Source organism: Liolophura sinensis, chromosome 10 (assembly GCF_032854445.1).
Source record: "Liolophura sinensis isolate JHLJ2023 chromosome 10, CUHK_Ljap_v2, whole genome shotgun sequence".
Classification (NCBI taxonomy): domain Eukaryota; kingdom Metazoa; phylum Mollusca; class Polyplacophora; order Chitonida; family Chitonidae; genus Liolophura; species Liolophura sinensis.
In genome coordinates, this window is record NC_088304.1 from 29,795,512 (window position 1) to 29,816,310 (window position 20,799).

Consider the following 20,799-nt stretch of genomic DNA (forward strand, 5'->3'; position numbering starts at 1 on the left):
GCAACAACAAGAGTTTTATATGACCCGACCTGGGTTCGATCTCAGACAAACGCTGTTTCCATTAGGCGAAGTGGTTGCCAAGGTATGGAGGTATAACGGGTCGCAGTTCTTGGCCTACGAGTAACTCTTAATGCGAGAGGAATTACATTATGCCACATATGACTGAGTATGACATAATACTTCGCCCTCTCCAGTATGAGTAACTCAACAAAGAAAACAAGTAATTCTTGTACGCACAGCTTATGAGAATGTTACATATTTGTGGTTTTCTTTTAAAAAAAACTTGTTGGCTTTTTTTCTTGCTTAGGTCATGTCATAAACTTAGGATAAAACTGTATTGAAGTCGTTATCTCATTAAAATGTTTTTTTATCTGAATTCTTCAAAGTGAGAAGTTTTAAAATGGAGAAAGCCATAAAAAGTTGCCTATACTGTGGGCGCAAACAGGTTGAGAAGTGATCACTGGATTATCCATGACAATCTTACCTTAACATGCAAGTGTTATATCCTCGCTGAAACAATAAGTGCATTTGTTATAAAACAAATGGGGACGAAACTCGACAAAGGCCTTAGCATTACATTTTGGTAAATAGAGTTGCTAATATCAGTGAACAGTGTGACAACAAGCCCATGTCGTTGCCAGAGAACGAGCACCTTTACACGTCTTACACAACAGTGAGCTATACTCAGAAGTGTAGATACCGATGTGTGATATCGTGACTGAGTCTCACGTTCTATATTGCATTCGAATTTTCCGTGTGAAAAAGCGAAACGAGAATTGGAGAACTTATCATTTAGAATATCACAGATTACAGCGCTAATCTAGCGTGGTTTTTGCTAATCTTGATTTTCTTGTTCACAACGCGCGTCTTTCACGAAAAACGCCGTCCCCCTAAACATAGAAAAGTGAGATAAGCGGTATCTACTCGAGCCTTATGTTATAATTCGATTATTTTAATAATGTAATAATAATACCTTCGAGCGAGTTTCTAAACCAACAAGATTGGTGACCAACGTCCTTTTGTTCTCAACTGCTTATTCTCGAGCCCAAAAATGCCTTGCAGCATAAAATCGGAAATGAGCGAAAATCCTAACCATTTTATTTCTACATGTATACAAAAACATGAACGCGAACTTGAAAATCACTTGAGTGGCCTAAGCTGCAGAAGCGACGTTTATCTTAATGTATACGTGCAATCTCTCTTTAGAAGAGGCGAAAATAAAATCATGTCCAGTGTAAATGTGTGGGGTGTTTTTTCTCTATCTCCCTGTCTGTCTTGTCTGTTCGTCATCCTGTCTGTCACACTGAAACGTGTCACGAGTCCACGGTCGACTCGGCTTCATTGTGTTCGAGCCTGCCACAGTTGATGAGAGTCATCCGCCCCCAGCAGTCTTCGTCAAGTTAACCGCGGGGGCTCCATGTCCAACCGAACAGCCGTGTGATCACGGGGCAAATATCCACGTTCACTTGGGGAATTGGTCTCCGGGTACAGAGTCCATTGCTATCAAAGTGTAGGTATCACATAGATATGGAGTTTTGATTACGGATACTGTACATGTATACAAATGGCTGTAATGGGTGTACAGGCATCTGTATATCAGTGTATACGGTTGTGATACGCACCAGGGACTTCCACCAGTCAAGACAGTCACGCTACATAGATGGTGTCGTTCTGTTGGGCATTGAAAGAGACACTCAGGTAAGGTTGTAGATCAAACAACGCACTTTTTAAAATCATCCTGTATACATGATGTAGGCTTTGTTCTTGGGTTTGTTCACAGCTTTTTTCATTCACAAATGGCTAAAAGTAGTCTCTATCTCTGTAAAACTCTGCGGTGGTTTTGTACTTACATACCATTCGAGAAAGTTTCACAATTTAGTGCTTGTTGTGTTGTTTAATGTATTTTGTTCCATAATTGTAACGAAAGAACGCGCAATTGTTGATGGGTGGAAAGCTTTCCTGTTAGAGGAAAATAATTTGAAAAAGAAAACTGTATGGAAGTACAGACATTGTTCAGTCTGTTTAAATAATGGCTTACATAATTTATAAACATCTATATAACCCAGGCACAAATTTCATCTTGGTGACATGTTTGTTAAAACAAACCGCCTGCCTTAGCCGGGTTCAAAACAAACACGATATTAACACGCTATCCAACACGGACAACACAAATAAATAAATTTAAATGGCGAAATATTAAAAGCTGGCTATATATATTTGACTCGGACAATACCTCGTTCTCAAAATAACCAACGCCTGGCTTAAAAAACACTTCTTTCTGTGGTGAACAAATTTTTAGGATGGGCTGACTTCCGTGTTAAATTACAATGATTAATTATTTTTTACATGATTTGTTTGTTTTTCGTTTCCAATTAAAACCTATCCTATAATGTGTTTTCCATGTCCAGTACCCTCTGTGGAATTCCACAGGCTTAGTTCACGTGGCGGGATATGTTGACGGAACCCTGTCGTTCCCGTCCTTCAGGATTGTAGTAGCCTACGCGGATGACCCGAGCGACTGGGACACGTTTGGCCTACATCGTATGTATGTATGCTATCGTCGCACTTAACCATTTGCCAGTCCTCGTTATATCGTATACAATCCTATAGTATTACGTCTGACATTATAACGGTATTTAACATCTATCTGACAGGCTATCAACCTGTTATGTGCACTGGAATGTCAAACACCAGTGACGAGAGTTATTGTTGTAAATGCCATGTGTTAACAATTCGCTTCATATAGAAACGCAAGATTTATATTTGTCTGCCTGTATTCTCCATTCGCGCATTGTTTTAAGTCATATATACTCCGTACGCCGTATACTGCATATTAATCATCATCAGGTCTCTACAACACTTGTGACTACTACACCAGACCCTAAAGGAACTGTTGTGTGATATACGTATTCCATTTGTGTATAGCTCTACAAACGCTCACAAACTCTCACAAACGCTCTGTATTTAATACATGTCATCTGTTCACAATTAGATATTTTGAAACTTGAGAACAGAGGGCATACAATATATGTCTGCATGTACATATGCTCCCACGTTGTCGTTTGTCAGACTACATGTGCACATCCTGAAGTAATTTAAAATACACTTACGAACCTGAAATCACGAGGTTTTATGTGATTTAGTAGGAGCTCAGTGCAGTTTTTTTTATCTCCATGAATTTGTACAGCTGTATAGGGATTGCATGTATATGAGTTCTTCTTATCACTGGGTCAACGAGCACCGCATTGTCGGTCTGTCAATATCATTCCTATCAAGAAATCTCCTGTAAGGGTTCGTTCTAAAAAGCTGTCTCAACGATGCGTTTATCGCCTTTGTCATGGTGATGTATCTCTTCATGGGGTGTTGTCATGGAGATTGTGCCAGTTTGTTACACAGAGTTACATAAGAATCGTAATTCAGTGTTACGTAATGTTATTCACAAGTCATATGGCTTTTTGTCGTTTACCTAGAAACCATTGACTTCTGAAAGAAGTTACGAGAAATCTGAGGTTTTGTCCAGTGACGCATTGTTATCTGGAGTCAGTCAAAATGCATCTGGCAATGTATAATGCAACCCAGTTATCCAGAGATTTTTTTACCTAATTGCTCTGACCTGCAGTTTCCCTTAAAAGGTTTGTTAGGCATTATATATGTTTCATTCTGCACAAAGCATACAGTACGGTACCATTTCTGTTACAAATTTCCATCACAAATCATGCTGCTCTGGTTACAGAAATGTTAATTCACTGTCGATAACATTTAAGCTTCTTATCTTGCTGTAAGTATATCAGAAGTTGTATATGTCACCACGACCGTAAGTATATTAGAAGTTGTACATGTCACCACGACTGTAAGTATATCATAAGTTGTATATGTCACAACGACTGTAAGTATATCATAAGTTCTGTATGTCATTACGACTGTAAGTATATCAGAAGTTGTGTATGTCACCACCACTGTAAGTATATCAGAAGTTGTAGATATCACCACGACTGTAAGTATGTCAGAAGTTGTATATGTCACCACGACTTTAAGTATATCAGAAGTTGTATATGTCGCCACGACTGTAAGTGTATCAGAAGTTGTGTATGTCACCACCACTGTAAGTATATCAAAAGTTGTATATATCACCACAACTGTAAGTATATCAAAAGTTGTATATGTCACCACGACTGTAAGTATATTAGAAGTTGTGTATGTCACCACGACTGTAAGTATATCAAAAGTTGTATATATCACCAGCACTGTAAGTTCATGGTGACATTTCAGTTCCACACTTGTCTGTACAACTGAATTATACATTGAGTTCAACATTATGCCGAGTTTCCACTTTGGCAAAAATTCAGCATGAGGAAGCCAGCATGAGCTGGACTTGAACTCACAGCGACCGCATTGGTGAGAGACTCCTGGGTCATTACGCTGCGCTAGTTAAACTTACAAAAGTAGCCTAAATGTTTGCCTGTGTTCTTCTTATCTGGAATCCGTCACATTTTAAAACAAACTGTTAACCTCTGTAGATCTATTCAAGATGTCGTGAACTTGACCGCTCTACACAATTAACATTTTTACGAGTATTCGTGAGATTGTAAATAGACGGATATCTGGAAAGGAAATTAGTACTTAGTCTCGAAATTACTTTTACATAACTGCATCGGATCGAGTTTCAAGTTCCTAAAACAGCGTCCTGGTATTCAACTCATTTCGTTAGTCTTGGTTTAGTTTTGGAAGACGTGATTTCCTGTGTGCGTGCACATGATGTCAGTCATCTGATGCCGCAAACAGGCATTGTTTCATATATGTGTAATAGCAATGAGTGAATCTTAAAGAGGTTATAACGGAGATTTTTGGCAAAAAAGGAATCCATATTCGCTAAACAAATCAAACTTTCTCTATATTTACCATGAACAGCTCAATTTCCTGCCTTTCAGTAAGTATCATAAGCATGCACCTGTACTGAAAAAATTAAAATGCGACCCAGTTTATAAATTTTAGGAAATCAATTACCAATTTCGAACGTGAACACTTGCGAAGATGAGGCTGATATTGAATGGCCTATGTTAAGATACTGGTGTCAAATCATACACCCACCCACATATCGACTGACAGACATACAGACAGACAGTTGAGTGACTTACGTACAGCTACGGAACGCAATTAAAGATATAAATACATGCCCCATGTAGTTCAGGTTCAGTCGTGGTTTTACCTCCGCACAGTCCTCGGCTGTATAGTGTTAGCTGATAAAATGTGTGTTTTAATATTTAATACAGTCTTTGGTCTGGGATATAGTTCCAGGTTGGGCTTTTTCCTGGTCTAATACTTTTACTCATATCACAGAACGACGCACGTATGAATCGCAATGCTGACGGACTAGCCTACTCCATATGCTTGTGTAATGCATAGCGAATTAACATACAAGCACACATGTAAAGCATCAAACAAACAAATACGTTCACAAACACAGCTTCCTTCAGCCTTTCACAAACAACAGATGTCATACAAAGGGCCGTCCATAAAAAAAACGGTCAACCACAATGAGTGTTGGAGGGTTTTTGAAGGGAGCCAGGTTCCGGTTCAGTGGTCATGCATGACATTTTTATATAAAACTGGTGAGTAGACTCACTAGGTTGACGGGGTGGAAGACGGGAGTTATGATATGAGTAAGCCAGCAGACTGATGACAACACGTTTAGTGTCACCATCCCTGACGTACGTGTGTGGAAAACACAGAGCTACCGGAACAGAGGTAATGAAAGGTATCGTGCAGTTTTTTCATTCATAAGCAGACGTCATTTACATATAAATATGTAAATCTCTGTACGGACATTTGTTAAAATGATGGATATTCTGTAAGATCCTTGGAAGCTAGAGACCACGTGATCTCCTTAGTGACAGACGGAGTATAAGAAAAAAATTATCCCTCCCCCTTGTAGAACAGGAAAATGGCTATTTTTGAATATCTCTCAGCGATAGTGTACTAGTTGGATATATATAAAATTTTCAACTTTCCAGGTAGTTTGGATATTTCTGTAGAGCTTACCGATCGCTGACGAAATGGCAAACATTCCCTTAATTTCAACATTGGGTGGCCTTTTAATTTTCGCCCTTACTAAAACAATCACTTGATCTCCAACTTCCGACCTGTCAAGTTCTGTCAGCGTCCCTGCTTTCTCTCGGAGGTTAAGCTAACTAGGCCTTCTTGATGGCAGCTAAGCTTATGACTTCACATCACAAAGCGTGTAGGAGGTTATGTATTATAACCAAGTTCACGCTGCCCTCCCTCTCCAACTCCCCTATTGCACGATGTATGATTTTCCTGGCGAAGCGTCCATGTCGGACTTTTTACACCACACTGCCAGGCGCTGGTAGTATGAAGGTGAATATCTGCACATAAATGAGGTAATTAATGAAGTCTTAACGCTGATGGCACATGTAATTTGTCCTAATTACTCGGTCATGAATAATATTATTACTTTTACGTACTCTTATGCTGGCTTTTACCGAGAAATGATCGCCTGTGTGTGAGTCATATGCACATATCCATGTGCCTGTATACAAGTTTTGGAGTCTGAGCTTAAGGTTGGAAACGTTTACTAAATGACACATGCACCCTAAGTACATAGTGCGTCTGGTATGTTGGAATTAAACAGTTAACATAGTACAGTGTAATGAAGGACACTTAGCATGCTTCTGAGAATGCAATGACATGTATGCATAAAAATGCAGCAAAATTTGTAATCGTGCTATGTTCAAATTTTGAAACCAGTTGCAGCTGAAGTACTACAATAATGATGATATTATCACAGGTCCTTACGGCAAACGACCGGCTTGTGTTAGCTTTGCTATATGACAACATGGTTGGAGTCAACTTTATATATTTGTCTGATTATTGTTTAACGCTAAACTTAAGAATTTTTAGTTACATAGTTTTATGAGTGGAGGAGACCGGAATGCCGATGTAAACTATTGACATGTAGCAAGTTTCTTAAGAACTTTTGCCACTTTTATGGTACAGATTTGCACACCATATTGACAAACGTAAGCTGCAGACTGGGCAGTCACGCTCCGACATTTTATCATTTGTTGTCACAAAGGCATGCGCTGATCACGGAAAGCTTCGGTGACCTAACGGCTAGAAAGTCCACCTCGAAGTCGGTAGACCCTGGGATGAAATCCAGGTCATACTGAAAACTTTAAAAATGGTTCTTGTTGGTGCCTTGATTGGTACTCAGCACTTAGAGATTTTTGTATTTATTAGATTGGTGTTTTAATCAAGAATATTTCACTTAAACGACGGCGGCCATCATTGTGGTGGGAGGTAACCGGACAGAGCCCAGGGTTTTGTACGACCATCCGCAGGTTGCTGGCGCAATGAGAGAGAGGAAACAGGACTGGTTGGTCCGGGTGTGATTATAGTGTGATTGGGTGGGGTGTCATGTCGGTTGTCTGCGGGACGATATGTAAACATACCTAATGGCTCCTCCTCATACAAGAGAGAAATTGTTAAGCAGGAGTTGAGAAGCCGAAACAAACAGATACATGATTGGTCAGCGGGCTGAATCTACAAATTCCCTGACCAAGACCACAATTATAGAGAAGGGAAAATATTAACTGTACACGCGAAAATTTAATGTGTTAATTTTAACAGAAAGCCAGTTGCCTCAGTGATGCTAGAATGTATTCAGTTATTATAACACAATGTTGTGTATTATTCTGCATAATGTCCTGTTAGTCTAATAGAACATTTGTGTTGAATTTAATAGAATATATGTGTTACATTTAACAGGATAATCTGCTGCAATAACAGAATACATTCTTGCATCACTCAGACAACAAACTTTCTGATAAATTTAACAGATGAATTTTTGGTGTACCAGTCGCTGGGTGTTTATCATTTTCTTTTACGGTCTTGGGTTTTCCTTCTTGTAATACAATAGGCCTGTGTTAACTCCTATAATCTAGTATTGTTTCTTCGAGCCTCTTCAGTTCGTCATGAAATGGGCAGCCTATTGATGTTCCATAACATGTAATGCTTGCGCTAGGTGACAAGGTTCCATTTATGTATACTAGCAACCCAAGGGATTTATACAGGATAAAGTTGATGATATTAACTAGCGGTTGGACATTGCTATGGTTACAGGGATACAGAATCCATTCTGATTGGCTGGTGTGAGAGACAGGCAGGCTATGCCTTGCCTAAACTTAATTTCTGTATGGTACGTTTATTCAAGTGTGATCAAGGCTGCAAGATTTAACCAAGGAAACTCATCTACTCTGAAACTCATCAGCGTCGACTCTGTATCCATTTAATGACGTGACGTGATAATGGTTTCCTAAACACACATGGCTTTTTCTTGGGAAAGGATTTATTTATTTATTTATTTATTTATTTATTTCACAGAAATCGCATTTTGTTAATAACGTATACTTGAAATGTCACAGCCGTGACCGGAGTGTAAATGAGTGAGTGAGCGAGTGAGTGAGTGCTTGGAGTTTAGCGTCGTACTTAACAATTTTTCACTCATGTGATGACGAAGATGTCCTTAGAGTATATGGAATGTGGCGCCTTGTGGCAGGACGGATTTCCACCGCTTTTTTATCTAGTGCCGCTTCACTGAGACGACTTACCGAAGGCTGCCCCACCCGAACCATTATTCTGATACCGGTTACACTATCCCTTTAATGAACGCCAAGCGAGGAAGCTACACCTTCCTCCTTTGTTTAAGGCCTTCGGTAAATCTTAGACCTGTGATAACCTCAATAATGTAGTATTGTATCCTATGATAACTTCTATGCCTTGCCCAAACTTAATTTCTGTATGGTACATTTATTCAAGTGTGACCAAAGCTGCAAGATTTTTCCCAGAGAATGGAGTGTCCGAAGCGGACGCTCCACGTACTGTTCTATCGGGGCCCGATTGTGTAAATGAATAAGCCTGTTTCAAAGTTTTCTTGAACCATTGTGCTGCGGTAGCACGCAAAGCATTTTGGCCACGGAATCCCCTCTTTGAAAATGAATGCTGTTTAATTGATAATTATGTTTTAATTTGATTATTGTATTTTGTATGCGTATGCACAAACGCATGGGAAGGTGGCGCCTTAATGCTCGAATTTAACATGTATATATATATATATACATATATATATATATATATATATATATATATATATATATATATATATATATATATATATATATATATATATATATATATATATATATATATATAGTCTCCTTTGCTCACACGCAAGAATACATATGTAGTACATAGGGTTAGCGGCCCTCACTTTGTCATGCTGGATCATTTTCATGTAAATAAGGCAAAAACGTTTAGTTCTACATCTTCATAAAAAAAACGAGACTGCGTTCAAACTAAAGCTTAGCCTCTGGCGGTTGACACAATCACTCTAACAAATCCCTCCTCAGTTAACTCGTGAAAATCATGCAGCCCAAATTGTGCGGGCTGGCCTATTTCTTATCAACACACTGCGTTCTATTAGAGTTCAAATATCACGTAGTATATAACGTCACGAATTGAAGATAAATTTGGCGATCATGAGTTTTTAACAAGAGGCTATTCATTGGAATGTTTATACATGTAAAGGACTGTGATATGTAGGCCGGACAAATCTGAGAACTTCAAAATAACTTTAAATCTCCGAACAGGAAATAATGTCTTGTGCTCCATAAATAGAAGTTCAGAGAATACGTACATATCCGTATACATATACGTCCACGGACATACACTGCTTTCTGTTATCATATAGGTTACATGATTCGGTGCAAAACGACTAAAAACTGGCAGGGTAATTGATATAAAATACTTCGCGGTATAAAAATCTGTTGGAGGAAATAACATTCAAAGCAGTAGTTAATGAAAATTTAAAAGAAACAAACAGTTAAGAGTAAAGTTGTATATAGTATATATTTGATGTAAAACTGGGCGCACACTCAAAAAATTAATCTGTTAATTTTAACAGAATGTCTGTTGTCTATGTGATGCTTGAATGTATTCTGCTATCGCAACAGATTGTTCTGTTAAATATAACACACATATTCTATTAATTCATCATAAAAATTTTATTAGATTAACAGGGTATTATGTTGAATATAATACAGCATTTTGTTGTAATAATAGATTACGTTTTAGCATCACTCGGGCAACAGACTTTATTTAACAGATTAAATTTTTGAGTGTGTTAAACTGTGAAACAAGAACAACCTAATATCGGTGACATTTTGATGACTAAGAAAGGAAAATATGTATAACGTTTGGAAATTCTGGCTACGTAAACGTTACGAAAAGCACTGAACAGTTTTAAATTCTGTTGGGAAAATTATACCTTCATGATATCATGACTTGTTTGTTTACAAGTTGAGTTTTGTTATAAATGATCGTCAATAGATAGAGCTGGAGTACAATATGACGTATTTTCTGGAGCAGTCCAAACTTGTCATTATGTCGAAAGTATAACTGCAGTGTGCTATAGACTTCATGCTGGATATAGATGGCCTTTTCTGGTTCGGCTGTTTGACAAACGCTTGTCTCAATCGTCGAATGACTCTGCCAGTTGTTACATCTGATATATAAACTTAATATCATAACACAGCATGGAGAGTAAAACCAGAGCAGCGACGAAAGTGTGCTATGATAATTGCTGGAGTCACATCTAACCGTTGAAATACGGTACGTCTCTTGTCAATTTACCTCAGTTATAGGCTTTTTATTCTAATTTATTTATTTATTTGATTGGTGTTTAACGCCATACTCAAGAATTTTTCATACGACGGCGGCCAGTATTATGGTGGGAGAAGGAAACCCACGACCATCTGCAGGTTGCTGCAAGACCTTCCCACATACGGCCGGGGAGGGTGCCAGCATGGCCTGGACTTGAACTCACAGTGAGAGGCTCTTGGGTCATTACGCTGCGCTAGCACTCTAACCAACTGAGCCACGGAGGCCCCCTTCCCCCCCCCCCCTTTTTATTCTAACTGATCATGTAAATGATAAACTGGAAGCAGTTTACTACAGCACCTTGCCTTAAGCAATATTCGGTGGAAAAAAATGCAGCTGACATCATTGGTTTTAAAATTAAGGCCTGCGGTAAATGCATAAATGTTAATTCTTTTATCATTTACAGTTTGAAGTTTATCCTTATTATAATTATATATCATAATTTTGTAGAAATCTGTGCTAAAATTCCACAAAACTATGTCATAGAGATTAGTTAACAGGGTCGAGGTTTATACTACTAGTCCGTTAAAATGCATGCTTAAAAAGACGATCTCAGCAGAAAGGATTATATGCATGGTATGGACGTAATATGCAAATCCGGGAAGACAGAAATAATGATGCGATTTCCAGGGGATTTAGGGGATATAGCTTCAAGAGGATGACACTTAGCTGATGACGAAATTGTTATAGATTTTGGGAATGCGCTTGAGTGATTTCTCAGTAGAAATTTTGATCAAAATATCGGATAGCCCATAACATGTTATGCTAAGCATGCCATTCTTTTAATACACGTTGTAGTAATAGACACATGACACAGAAGTGATTTGCAATTTCCTGAATTTTGAGAGCGAAACGTAATTGCTTAATGCATTTGCGTAATTGCTTAATTGCTCATGCTCGACAGACAAGGCAAACATTTTTTGAGGAATTTGACAGACCAGTGAAACCGCACAGAGAAAACTGCTTAAACGTGCACTTACTTCATTGTTGATGTCCACGTGTTGTTTACACATACTCGACACATACTCGATTTTTTTTTACTTATGTGCAACAGAACTGGGCATATATCCAATTTATTTGCACATATGTGTAATTCAAGACTAAATACCAAAAACACTTGCCATAACATGCGGTAGTCGTAGTCTAAGTCATTCGACTTCTATGACGACATTCACATTGCGCGTGAACCTTCACCTTCTGATAAGCTTATCTCATTTGATTCACAACCGGAGATAAGCTGGAGATATCTGCAAAAGGCTGCGGTGATCTCTAACGACAGAGTCTGTATGTTGACTCGTGCATGTTTGCTGCTTGTGTATATATATATATATAGGCCTACATGAGCCCTACATGCAATTGTCCCACAGAGGATTTACTGGCAAGCTTAACGATGTACTAAGTACACCTGTACCTATACAGTCTGACTTACACCGAGCTCTGTTTACCTGCTGTTATGACTGCATGGACAACGTATCTCAGGATGAGAGTTACCAGGGGGGATGCAGGTAGGCGACACTGCAATAATACGGGGCAAAATACCACACACTTTCTGCAGTGTACACACACTCCAAAAATAATATGTTACATGTAACATGCAGTCTTGTTTGTCTGTGTCATGCTGTAGAATGTATTCAGTTTTTGTAACGAACTGCTGTGTCGTGTTCAAAATGTTACCCTGTTAGGCTAATACCTTAATATTGAATATGCTGCATTTAATGGAATAATCTGTTACATCGACAGAATAATCTGTAACAACGACAGAATAATCGGATGCAATGATGAAAAGATCCGTTGCAATGGAAGAATACATTTTAACATTTTAACATTACTCAGACCGACTTTCAGCTAAATTTATCAGACTTTTTTAGAGCACCGAAGTTGTATTCGTTCAAATATGTTTTATTTTAGGTTTGATGAAATGCTGTCCTCTTTTCCTTTGTTTGATAGGTCATTCCTTCAGGCGTCAAATGATAGACAATGGTTACAACATATGCCATTCCTTCAGGGGTCAAATGATAGACAATGGTTACAACATATGCCATTCCTTCAGGCGTCAAATGATAGACAATGGTTACAACATATGCCGTTCCTTCAGGCGTCAAATGGTAGACAATAGTTTCAACATATGCCGTTCCTTCAGGCGTCAAATGATAGACAATGGTTTCAACATATGCCGTTCCTTCAGGCGTCAAATGATAGACAATGGTTACATCATGATGTAGGAAGTTTATAGCAGAACGCTACATCATGATGCGGGAAGTTTATGCCTGAATGGACTCGTATCCTTTGTACTTTCTAAACGCCTAACAAGTATAGCTTCATTTTTCTGTGCAGTAAGATGTTCATCATTTTGATTTTGTTTCAACTCTTTCGCGAACATCAGTACTTTCCGTTTGTCTGAAAGTATTCGTTGGGGTTGAACGCCATATTTAACGACATATTTCAGTTATGTCGATCCTGACGATTCTCATGTATTGTGAAATTGGATTGGTAGCTGGATCTTCCAGTGACGGTCAGACATAAAGTCAGCTTTACCCCCAGTGTTAATAGTAAGTCGACAGGTAACCTTTTTAAAGTTGAGAGGGTAATTGTGGAGAAACCACTAGGGGGGCGTAGCCAGTGGCGGTAACGCTTGACCAAATAGATAATTCAACCATACGTGTCATGACCTATGACCTCAACTTCAAGATCTGTACGCATTACAACAATGGCACCATAGCATTAGTGTAGGCCATAAATAAAAGTAGCCGTCCAGTTTGAATAAACAATTTTTTCTTTCACTTCAATTTATAAATAGCTGACTACAAATATAGGCCTAAGTTTCGTTCTGTTTGCTGGGGCCGATACAGTAAAATGTGTTGGATGGAACACCGTCCTCATTAATATCGGCGAATGCCACCTCTATATAGTAAAATGTGTTGGTGGGAACGCCGTCCTCATTAATATCAGCGAATGGCTCCTCTATATAGTAAAATGGGTTGGTTGGAACGCCGTCCTCGATTATTATTGGCGAATGCTGCCTCTATATTGTACATATATGGTAATCATTTATTTGCGAATATAGGAAAAAAATTTCCTGGTTTCTCTTATTAAGCTTGCAGTTCATTTTCCTCGTGTTTTTATAAAACTGTCAGCAGAAGTGCGTGTTTGCGAGCTTTGCAAGTCGATGATTGTAAGACTCATGCCCAAACGAAATGACTAGATTCTAAACGAAAATGTAAGTAGTTGCATATAAACAGCAAATGTCCGTTTCCAAAACAAATCACTAGATTCTAAAGGAAAATGTAAGTAAGTTGTATAGAAAGCTGTTGACATGTACGAGAGAAGCACTCAGTGTCACAGAACACAGTGCATATTCAAGGCATGATGTCCAGTTAAAACTTCAAACCAAAACTGTTTCATAGCCCTATTTAATTTCACTTAACCCTGAGACAAGGTGATTTATAAGCGTTCATGTTTATTACATCAAACGGTTCTTTTATTTATTTGATTGTTGTTATATGCCGTACTCAAGAATATTTCGCTAATACGTCGGTGGCTAGAATTGTTGTGGAAGGAAACCAGATAGAGCGCATTGCGATCGCGTTGGTGAGAGGCTCCAAGGTCATTGGCCTTCACTGGCATGCTAACCGCTAGACCGCTGATGCCCCGACTTTAGCGTATATTTTACCGTCTGTTTACCTCGAAGTAATTGATATGCCGAGACCAGTGTTCACAACATGCTTCACCGTATGCAGCGTGAGACTTTTTTTCTAATTTAGCATTTGCAGATAAGGTGAGCAACCTTCGCATGCTCGTCTCGCGGGATTGCGTACAAATCACGTGACCGGCTCGTACATATTTACAAACAGACCGTCACGCACTTCCCTATTTCACGCAGTCCAGTGGGATTTCCTGGATTGTGTTTAGGTGGTTGGTGATGGCTTATAAATCCAGCATGTTAGCGCGTTAACAAAGCGTCAATGGCGAAATAAATCACGTGCGCGCCCAACAGAATACCACTAACTGTAGACTTGTAGCCTATCTTAAGTACTTGTCACTACATTTACGATTTAGAAACTCAAAATACGGAAGTCGTTTGAGTGGATGTTCATTTTGTCGGCCTCCGGAAGCGCGTGTTGGCACAGCTGATGTGATTGGATCTGTATGGCAATTGTTCTCGGTATGCCGCAGGGATTTGAGCTACATGATGTTGACAGAGAGACAAGTAATATAGTGATAGGGACATGCGTGTCATATTATACCAGTGTCCGCATATCACGGATATTATAATACACGTAATACATTTGCTCGAAACAAAACATCATTTCTTAAAATCTGTAACAGGCATGTTGTCTTTGATGTGGTACACAGGTAGGCCTATTGCACCACAGAGCAATGTCTTAATTAACCGGGAAAAGTCGATTTTCTGGAGTTATTTCTCTCACTAATGCGTCAGAGAACATTCAGCTTACTTAAATTGTGGTTCACATGAGTATAAACAGAAAGATATTTTAGACGATCCGTTTATAGATCTATTCCAGTATAAATTTAGCATAAAACATCTTGTGTGCATGTATTTATTATATGGGTTACGCGGCAGTGCAAATGTAATGAGGCGACGGAATGGTCACAATCACGGCCATCCCCAGCTATTAAACGCATTCGCGAAGGATCCATGCAGGCGAATCCACACAGACACTTCTCAATAGAATCCAGAATCTCGAGCTTTTGTGAATTTAAATCACACAGCTTGTTGTGGATCATTGGTTGCAATACGTGTCATGTTCACATTAAATCCAGGTTGTTCTGGATCACTCGCATAATGTAACATTGGTTGGCAATATGAGTCATGTTCACATTAAATCCAGGTTGTTCTGGATCACTCACATAATGGAACATTGGTTGGCAATATGTGTCATGTTCACCTTAAATGCAGTTTGTTCTGGATCACTCACATAATGGAACATTGGTTGGCAATATGAGTCATGTTCACCTTAAATCCAGTTTGTTCTGGATCACTCACATAATGAAACATTGGTTGGCAATATGAGTCATGTTCACTTTTCTGAATAAATGTATAGGTCAGCTCTGGATATTAGGGTATCAATGTCATAAAGTTCTAAAGTTTTATCGATATAATTAATGTTCTAAAGCGTGATTTCGCCTTACATGAATTCCACACCCACCAGAAGTTATATATTCCTGCTTGACCATCACTGACCACTTTTCTAAGGAACTGTTATTCCAGTCAGTTTACCCAGTCTACAAACAGGACAACTTTCCTGGACTCTGCTTCACTAGGCACCATTCAGATTAACACTACTGACAACAGCGAGCGGATCGTTTACTATAAGTCGCACTGTTTGATCTCCTTTGAAGCACTGACATGGAACTTGTGAAAATGAGTGCAGAGATAATGACATTACATTAGCTGTATTCCAGTACTATAATCTACTGAGTATCTACTATAGTCAAATATTTATCAAGTACATCAAAGGAAGACGTGCGTTGGTTCTAGAACAGGTATGCATTAGCATGACTGTTCTGTGATTGTAGATTAGTCCCATTTGGGATGAATGAATGAATGAATGCTTGGGGGCTTTTATTTCGAAGCCGACGCTCTAACCATTAGGCCACCGAAGCCATAGTTGTGAACTCAGTGCTGCATGCGAGAGGTTTTCCTAGGACACAGTCAAATATTAAGTGGTGCATGCTGGCTTAAGTCTTAAACACAACATTGGCTGTGGAAGACAAACAGTACATAGCTGTACAATATTTGAGCCAACCTGTGACATGTTTTTTAAACGTGCCTAAATGTGACGTGGTAAATATGACCGTAGACGGTGTTTAGGTTACTGCATGGAACTAACTAACGTACAAATATAGTCGACAGTGTGCCTCCCTTTCGTACTAAACGGGGAGATTAGTCAGTGTCAACGCAATTTAAGACAAGGAAAACGGCGCAGATGCGTTCGCAATCAGCACACAACACTGTAGTTGAACGAGGTTGTTGCAGCGCTAAAATTCAGCAAATGAGGAGTAAAATTTATAATGAATCATTTATTTGTAAATTTTGAACGGTCTGAATGATCCTAAGCAATTTGCAGGTCTATACATTGCTTTGTTCAAGCCAGATACCGAGAGGAATGACGCGAGACATTGTCACTCTGTTACATCATCTGATGTTCTCACAATTATTTTAAAATGTGGTACATGTTTGCTGAGGACAATCACGATATCAAGGGATTTTTCTCCCATGTGTTTACAGTTGGTTTCCCGCAAGTAGATTATCGCCAGTCTAGGTCACATGTATTGTAGAGTGTGTGATAAAGATCTCAGTAGTCCCATATACCTGCTTGCGTTGTATGTGTCATACACACGCATACAGAGCTACAAATCTCTGTTTAACCCTTGGATTAATCATTCATTCTTTCTTATGTTTTATTTCATAGGTTTTGTACAGCCGTGACTTCTACTGGTCTTCATCGCTAACTTATCCGGCGAATCGAGGGTAAGCTGACGTTTGTGGTTTGCCATAGAGTTGTCGTTTGGACGCAAAAAGCAAACAAGAAGTCAAACTGAGGATTGTCGTCTGCTCCAGTCATTTCGGGACAAATTACGTGTGGGGGCGAGGCCCTGTTGTATTGACTCAGCCATGTTAGCTAAATGAGCAGATTGTACGCCCCCTGACAACATGAAACCCACCTGTAGTTCTGGACTGGGACATTACGGAAGGGGGGAAATTGCAATCTAGTTAACTCATCGCACGTGGGATCAAAAGATGGCCGGGAACGTGTCTGTCAGGGCGGATAATGCTAGCCAACTGATGGACGAGTTAAACAGAAGGGAAATTCGCCTCCTGACGCCAGTCATCGCTTTCATGGCTGTCCTCATGGTTTTGGGAGTTGTTGGGAACTCTCTCGTCTGCTACGTGTACGGTACCCGGATGAAAAAGACCACGGTGAATACTTTTATCGTGTGGTTAGCCGTGCTGGACTTGTCCACCTGCATCGTAGGTATCCCCATGGAAATCTACGACATCATGCAGCATTATTACTTCGACCTTCCCGCTTTCTGTAAAGTTCTGCGTTTCACGATTTACCTGACGGTGATGACGTCAGTGGCAACTCTCGTCTTCATCGCTTTGGATCGATACTTCAAAATCTGCAAGCCTTTGAAGAAAACGTTGTTAAGCCGGAGTAGAGTGACGGTGATGATATCACTAGCCATGGGGCTGACTCTCAGCTGGCCATCGCTCGTACTCTTCGGCCGTACGAAGGTGGAAGTTCCTGGCTTAAACGTGTCTGGTGTAGATTGTGGAATAGACGAAGTTTTCCAAGGAAGTTGGTACCCAAGGATTTACTTGTTTGTGTTAGCCTTAGCATTCCTAGCAGGAGCGACCATTTTGACTGTGCTCTACACTCTGTTAGGTTATACCCTCCATAAGAGAAACCTGCGCCCACTGGGCAATACTATGAGCATGCCCCCCATGGAACCGGAAAGTTCAGACAACGGCCGAAGAGCGACGAAGGTGGGGAAGGGGAAAGGAAGTGACGCAATATCGCAGTCCGGTACTATCCGGCCGCGGAAATCTCGCAGACGATACAAAGTGGCGAGGACGAGTTTTGTGTTTTTTGTCATTACTCTAGCCTTCGTCCTCAGTTTTCTGCCTAGTCTGGCTTTAATGACACTCAATACTGTCAAAACCAAATTTGCTCAAACTTTGACAGATCATCAGTTTGTAGCGTACAGCTTTTTCTTGCGCACATATTTTATTAATAATTCTATAAATCCTATTATTTATGGTTTTCTAAACCAGCTGTTTAGGATTGAAGTTTTTGACATATTCAGGCGAATGACGAGTCGAGTGAGTAGACGACCTGCACAACCCGTCTCTGTGACGTCAGAGTGATTAGACGGGCTACACAATCTGCCTCTAGGTTAGGGTGAATAGACGGGCTACACAATCTGCCTGTGACGTCAGAGTGAGTAGACTGACTGCATAACCCGTTTCTTTGACGTCATAGTGAGTGCACTGTCTGCACAACCCGTTTCTGTGACATCAGAGTGCTTCGACTACGTGCTCAACCCATCTGTGTGATGTCAAAGTGAGTAGACGGCTAACAGAACCCGTCGCTGTCACGTCAGAGTGAGCAGACGACCTCTATAACGAGTCCGTGACTTAAGGGTGAATAGATAGCCTGCGAAATACGTCTCTGTGAAATCAGAGCGAGTCGTGAACTTCTATGTCCTGTGTTTGACTTAATCTTTGGACCGTTTTCGAGATGAAATCCTTAACACACCATTGGCAACAGAGTGGTATACATGGTATATAGTCCCAAGCACTACTGAAAACATTAACAGACAGGATTCGTTTTTAAGTATTGAAAATGAATATCACCAGAATATTTATAGTAATATTTAAAATCTTAAAATTTATTAAAATTTACTTCTTTACGCAAGTGAACTTTCGCTACGTCATTTTTGAAATATCTCCAAAGGTTTAATTGACCTGTAAAATGTTCATGGTTGTGAATGTTAACATAGTTCTCCTGTCTATTTAGTGACCAGCAATCCACTGGCTCCGTCGGCTAAAACCCCTGGGTCCACTTTCACACAACTTTGTAAGTCATATTTCTCGTAATATTTTTCGTCAAGACTTTGTCTAGGTGAGAGTGCCATAAGGCGGCGTCATTTACAAGAACATTTACGAAAAACTGATGTATGGAGTGGAGTGAAAGTGGGCCTCCATACATGCCACCTAAAACTATTCGAATACGAATCATTAGATTTAGTCTATTGTTCATTCCCTCCTTAGTTGTGACGATTTGCTGACAACTGGTAATGTGTAGTAGTCATGTATAACAAGAAAACAGTTATTAATCTGACTTGAACCCAAGTGAACATTGCACGGAAGATGATTCACCTTCATGTCGTAGACTGGCAACCAGGGCTGATTGATGCGGCAGACTTCGTAAAGGGAAAAAACTCTAAAAATCGAAGCAGGCATCACTAAATAGACAACTTAAAACTTAAATATAAATACACTTTCATATATTTTTTTTAGATTTTGTGAAAATGGTTAAACGTGCTCAAACGTTGGAATACCAAGATAGGCTTTATGAACCATACTGTCAGAATTTCTTAACTCTGACGTCATAGGAAGTTTTTCCAACTGTTATCATGACACTGACTTGGAATAGCTCTTTTTACCCACGAAAAAAAGATTACTGAAATAGTGTTCCCAAAACTTGTTTCCATTTGGTGAACATCAGGAAAAAAGGTTCCTAGTTACCGTCAGTATGGCTCATAAAATCCACCATAATATTAAAATATTTGAATGTCTTTCAACACTAAATGGAAGCATTTTCGCGCATAGTTTTCAGTAGTCTGTATGCTGAACCTTGCTTCATATTTTAGCTTTGTTTTACTTTATGTCAGGAGGTTTGTCAACTATCTGGCGAAGAATGTTTGGGCGGGTGGATATTCTCCGGGCACTCCGCTTTCCACTGCACATAAACCCGACCTCCCTCGTAAAGGTGAAAATTATCTTGCGTACGGAGTTAAGTATCAATAAAATATATAGATTCACATTTTCTTTATATATCCACTATGTTGATGGATTTAAATCATTTTTCCAATATTGCGAATGCGTAAAATTTAACAATGTGTCAACAACAGCCGTGTTAAGTATTATAATCCAAATTTTAATAATTTCTTGTTATTTGGAATAAAAAAAGCAGAAAATGTTTTGTTTAAAATAAATATACTTGTGTTTTTAAACATGTCTACGGGTTACTACCAACTCATTAGTTGATGGATTCTGTGGCCTAATGGTTAGAGCGTTCTCCTCGAAGTCGCGAGGCCCGGGATCAAAACTGGGTCGGGTCATACCAAAGACTTTATACATGTTACGTGTTGCGCTTGGCGGTCAGCATTGTGAGGTTAGAGCAAGAAAACATGACTGGTTAACCAGGTGTCAGTATAATTTGACTGGATGGGGTGTCATGCCTGGTGTCTTCGGCATGATACGTCAGTGGCGGCATTCATTCAGTGATGACATCGCAGATCTTTAGTATTCAT

General features: G+C 39.5%; 1 protein-coding gene across 3 annotated transcripts; it reads left to right on the forward strand.

Annotated features, from left to right (window-relative positions):
* The first annotated feature begins 1,524 nt into the window (after window positions 1–1,524).
* LOC135476383 (orexin receptor type 2-like) lies at window positions 1,525–20,448 on the forward strand. 3 transcript variants are annotated; one of them, XR_010445115.1, is made up of 2 exons: window positions 1,525–1,698; window positions 2,409–2,875. XR_010445115.1 is itself a non-coding variant. In XM_064756387.1 (2 exons), the coding sequence occupies exon 2, from the start codon at window positions 17,498–17,500 to the stop codon at window positions 18,626–18,628; it is 1,131 nt and encodes a 376-aa protein (XP_064612457.1). In that variant the 5' UTR covers window positions 1,525–1,698; window positions 17,169–17,497; the 3' UTR covers window positions 18,629–20,448. The 3 variants fall into 3 exon arrangements, 2 of the variants coding, with proteins under 2 accessions (XP_064612457.1, XP_064612458.1); XM_064756387.1 differs by lacking the exon at window positions 2,409–2,875 and adding an exon at window positions 17,169–20,448; XM_064756388.1 differs by lacking the exons at window positions 1,525–1,698; window positions 2,409–2,875 and adding exons at window positions 5,416–5,755; window positions 17,169–20,448.
* Window positions 20,449–20,799: the final 351 nt, after the last annotated feature.

Excerpts from the sequence above, each read along its gene's own strand:
- LOC135476383 (XM_064756387.1), top strand. The coding sequence starts at position 17,498 with ATGGCCGGGAACGTGTCTGTCAGGGCGGATAATGCTAGCCAACTGATG.